The sequence below is a fragment of the Myotis brandtii genome, unplaced genomic scaffold, assembly GCF_000412655.1.
Source record: "Myotis brandtii unplaced genomic scaffold, ASM41265v1 scaffold187, whole genome shotgun sequence".
NCBI classification, from domain to species: Eukaryota; Metazoa; Chordata; class Mammalia; order Chiroptera; family Vespertilionidae; genus Myotis; species Myotis brandtii.
Genome location: NW_005356944.1, coordinates 1619338 through 1623566, shown reverse-complemented (window position 1 = coordinate 1623566; position 4229 = coordinate 1619338). Strand labels below are relative to the sequence as shown.

At 62.6% G+C, this 4229-nt stretch overlaps 1 protein-coding gene across 3 annotated transcripts in view; it reads left to right on the top strand.

Annotated features, from left to right (window-relative positions):
* The window catches only part of AP5B1 (adaptor-related protein complex 5, beta 1 subunit), a 14628-nt gene extending 10980 nt beyond the window's left edge, over positions 1-3648 (top strand). For 2 of the 3 annotated variants that reach the window (XM_014538052.1, XM_014538051.1), the window contains exons 2-3: positions 209-376; positions 472-3648. In XM_014538052.1, coding sequence (XP_014393538.1) covers positions 227-376; positions 472-2961 — 2640 coding nt within the window. In that variant the 5' untranslated portion in view covers positions 209-226 and the 3' untranslated portion in view covers positions 2962-3648. Of the gene's footprint in view, positions 1-6; positions 117-208; positions 377-471 lie in introns of those variants that run through there. The other variant, XM_005864251.2, reaches the window with a different exon arrangement.
* The last annotated feature ends 581 nt before the right edge of the window (positions 3649-4229 follow it).

Sequence of the window (4229 nt, the reverse complement as noted above, 5' to 3'; positions counted from 1 at the left end):
CCCGCAGGGATCCTGGCGGCGCCTCCCCCAGCGTCACCCTGAAACCTCTCGGTTTTATCTCGGGGCCCAGGCACGGGGTCCCCGCTGGCGTTTGCGCGTAGTCGAGGGTGGCTGAGGTCTGCAAAGGGCTCTGGGGTGACGATGCCTCCTTCGGGGTTGGCGGGTCTCGCGGCTGCCGGCCTGATCCCCCCCTCGCTCCTCCCTGCAGGGACCCACGTGCCTGACCATGGGGCTCCTGAGCCGGGAAGCCTGGGCCCAGCGCCTGGGCGCCTTCCGGGCCAGCCCGTCCGCCTACATGGCAGCTCCTGAGGGTGAGGATCTGGGTCGTGACCTGCTGAGCGACCTGAGGAGTGAGAAGCTGAGCGAACAGACCAAGGTAGGCCCGGAACGCCCCGCCCCTGCCCTGGCCCGTATGGTGTCCTCAACCCACTGCGCTCTGAACTCCATCTTCTCCAAATCTCCCATCCCCAGGTTTCCATGTTGGCCCTGAGCTTGGAGTACCCAGCCCAGTTGTGGCCAGATGCCCCTGCAGCGGAGGCAGCTGCCACCTCCCTGTTGGATACCCTGGTCCTTTTACCCCCGCGGCCATCAGCTCTGCGGAGGCCCCTGTTGCTGGCAGCAACCACAGCCCTGGTGACCGGAGGTGTGCTCGGCCCCACCTCCGGGGCCTCCCTGCGGCTTCTGCCCCTGCTGCTCGGCTTGGCTTCAGGTGGTGATCTGGGGCGAGGCTTTGGCCCCTCCTCGGAGCAGCGACCCCTGCAGGCCACTGCGTGCGAGTGCCTGCGGGAGCTGGAGAGCTGCAAGCCTGGGCTGCTGGGGGGCTCCCTGGGGCTTCTTCGTGGCCTGTTGGGACAAGAGGGCCCCGTGGCCCCTGTCCAGCCACTCAGCCTGCTGCTGGCACTTGCCCTGCGAAACACCTTGGTGATACAGGCTAGGGCCAGGGCCAGCCTGCAGGGCCTGCTCACAGTCAGGGCTTCTCCCCCTGGGGGTGGCCCCTGGAACTGGACACTAGCTCAAGAGGGCGAGGCCCACCTTCAGCCCCAAGCGCCCAGCTGGCCGGCAGCTGAGGAGGAGTGTGGCCTTTCAGCGCTAGAGCCCAGCCCCGAAGAGGCCCGGGAGCTGCGGGCTGCAGTGGCCCAGCTTCTGGACACCTCGTACCTGCTCACACCTGTGGCCCAGGCCCAGCTTCTGTGGCTGCTGGGCTGGGCCCTGCGGGGTCTGCGGGGACAGCCTCCAGTGCTCTTCAAGCCACAGTTGGTACGGCTGCTGGGCACAGCCCAGCTGACACTGCTGCACGCTGTCCTGGCACTGAAGGCGGCCTTCGGCGAGGCACTGTTCACAGCCCAGGATGAGGCCTTGTTGCTCCGCCGGCTCACCTTGGCCGCGCAGCACCCAGCCCTGCCCCTGCCCGCCCATCTCTTCTACCTGCACTGCCTCCTGAGCTTCCCAGAGAACTGCCCGCTGGGCCCCGTCGGTGAGGAGGCTGCCCCGCTGCTGCTAGAACCGCAGCTCTGCCGTGGCCTCCTACCCAATCTCCTTCATGACCCGATGGCCCTGCTGGCCCGCCTGCACCTGCTGTGCCTTCTCTGTGCTGAGGACGAACAAAAGGAGGAGAAAGGACAGGCTCAGAGCCCCTGCCACTACTTGCAGGAACTCCTGGCCGGCCTGCAGCAGAGGGCGGCCCTGACCGGAGGCCCCCGGGCCTTGGCTACACTCTGCTTCCAGGCTTCATACCTCGTTGCTCACTGCCTGGCCGGGCACCATACAGTGCTGGCACCCTTGACCCACGGGCTGGCCCAGCTCTACCGAGCCCGGCCTGCGCTGGCTCCCCATTTTGTTGACCTCTTGGATCGAGTGGCCCCTGAGCTGGGGGAGCCCCTGAGGGTGGTGTTGCGGCAAGAGGTGGTGTCCAGGCCAGGTGGGGATGAGGCCCTTCGTTGGCACCTGCAGATGCTGGCAAAGGTGGCAGACAGGGATGCTCAGAGTGCCACCCTCGGTTTCCTGCAGGCCGCAGCTGCCCACTGCACGGACTGGGGCCTCCAGCAGGCCTTGCTGCGAGTCTGCCGGGCCCTGCTGCGGGCGGGTGGTGGGGGAGGCCTGGCAGACTTGCTGCAGGCATTGGCCAGGCAACTGGAGGACCCTGATGGGCGGGACCACGCCCGCCTCTACTACGTCCTCCTGAGCCACCTGTCAGGGCCCAAGCTGGGGGTGGCCCTGGGCCCCTCCCTTGCTGCACCTGCACTGACCTCTTCGCTGGTGGCCGAGAACCAGGGCTTTGCCACGGCACTGATGGTGCAGGAGGCCCCAGCCCCGATTCGGCTGAGCGTGGGGCCCCGAAGGGCTGAGGGCCCGGTCCCAGTGCTGCAGCTCCAGGTAGAGGTGCTGGAGCCCGTGTACTCTCTGGAACTGCGCTTCCGAGTGGAAGGACAGCTCTATGCACCTCTAGGGGCTGTCCACGTGCCCTGCCTGTGCCCTGGCCGCCCGGCCCGCCCTCTGCTCCTGCCCCTGCAGCCCCGGCGCCCAGCCCCCGCACAGCTGGATATCCGTGCTCTTTACACCAAATCCACTGGCCTCACATGCTATACCCACCTGCCACCCCTGCCTGTGAAATTCGCTGACCTCTTCCTGCCTTTCCCGAAGGCCCCTGAGGGTGCCAGGTTAGGCTTCTTTGAGGAACTGTGGGACTCGTGCCTGCCAAAGGGCACCGAGAGTCGCCTGTGGTGCCCTCTTGGGCCACAGGGTCTGGAGGCCTTGGTGTCACGCCACCTGGAGCCCTTTGTAGTGGTGGCCCGGCCCCCCACTAGCTACCACATAGCCATCCGCCTGCCCCCAGACTCAAAGCTGCTGCTGCGGCTGGAGGCAGCCCAGGCGGACGGAGTGCCCGTGGTCCTGCGGACGGATGACTGGGCTGTGCTGCCCCTGGTGGGGGACTACCTCCGAGGGCTGTCAGCTGCGGTCTGAGCCCCAGCTGGGCTGGGCCAGGTGGGAACAGGACTGTGGCCCTTACAGGGTCTTGTCTAAGAGGGGCAGGTGCAGAGCAGGACCCAGTCCTATGGATCCTTTTTTTAAAAACCTCCGTTCACCAATGACCCTCGTTTGTTTTCTTCTGGGCCCTAATTGGGAGCAGAACCACTGGGATGGGGTCAGAGGCTCCCCGAAAGCTTCTAGAGTAGGAACCCCCCAGATTGCAGGGCTCCAAAGTACCCTCCTGGCAAACAGCCTGGGATTCTCCAGAGTCTCTGCCCAGGAGGCAGGAGAAAAAACATCCTCATCTCTGCCTCCCAGAGGGTCTGGTCTTGCCCAAAGCTCCCAGCAATTTAGGAACGAGCCTGGAGCTGGGCGTGGCCTCCTCACCTGTGGGCCTGCGCTTTTCAGCTCCTGAGGGTTGCAGGGTCCCTGACCCCGGGAGCTTAGGCTAGAAACAGTGAGGAGACTGCAGTGGCCTCTTCCCTGGGGAGTGAGGCTCCCCCAGGCTGGGGAGGGGAGCCAGCTCTAGGAAGGGCCTGCTGGTACAGTTTCAAGGCTGAGGGGGCCCCATGGTCTGGGCTAAAATGAAGCTGGGTTTTCCTTACCCCATCAGTGGACCTCGAAATCTTCCTCTAAGAACCACCCCCTCGTTCTTATTCCAAATATGCAAAATACTCAGGATTCCGATGTGTTTTTTGAATCCTCACTGGAGAGTGTGTGTATGGCTTGACAGTGCTGCTCAGTGGATAGAGTGTCGGCCCTCAAACCGAAGGGTCCTGGGTTCAGTTCTGATCAAAGGCACGTACCTGGGTTGCAGGCTCAGTCCGTGCCCCAGTAGGGGCACATGCGGGAGGCAGCCAATGTGTCTTTCACATTGATGTTTTCTGTCTTTCCCCCTCCCTTCTACTCTAAATATCTATGGGAAAACACCCTTGAGTGAGGATTAACCTAAATAAGTAAACACAGATATGTGTGTGTGTGTGTGTGTATATATATATATATATATATATATTTTTTTTCCCATTGATTTTTAGAGAGAGTGGAAGGGAAGGAAGGACAGAGAGAAGCATTGATGCTAGAGAGACATCGATTGCCTCCTGCACACCACGTCTGGGGCATGGTGTAGAGGTTTACCATCCCGGAGCAGGTTTCTGTTGCCACACTCATCAGAGCAAAGCCCCATATTTTTTTTTTTTTCCATTGATTTTTAGAGAGAGTGGAAGGGAAGGAAGGACAGAGAGAAGCATTGATGCTAGAGAGAC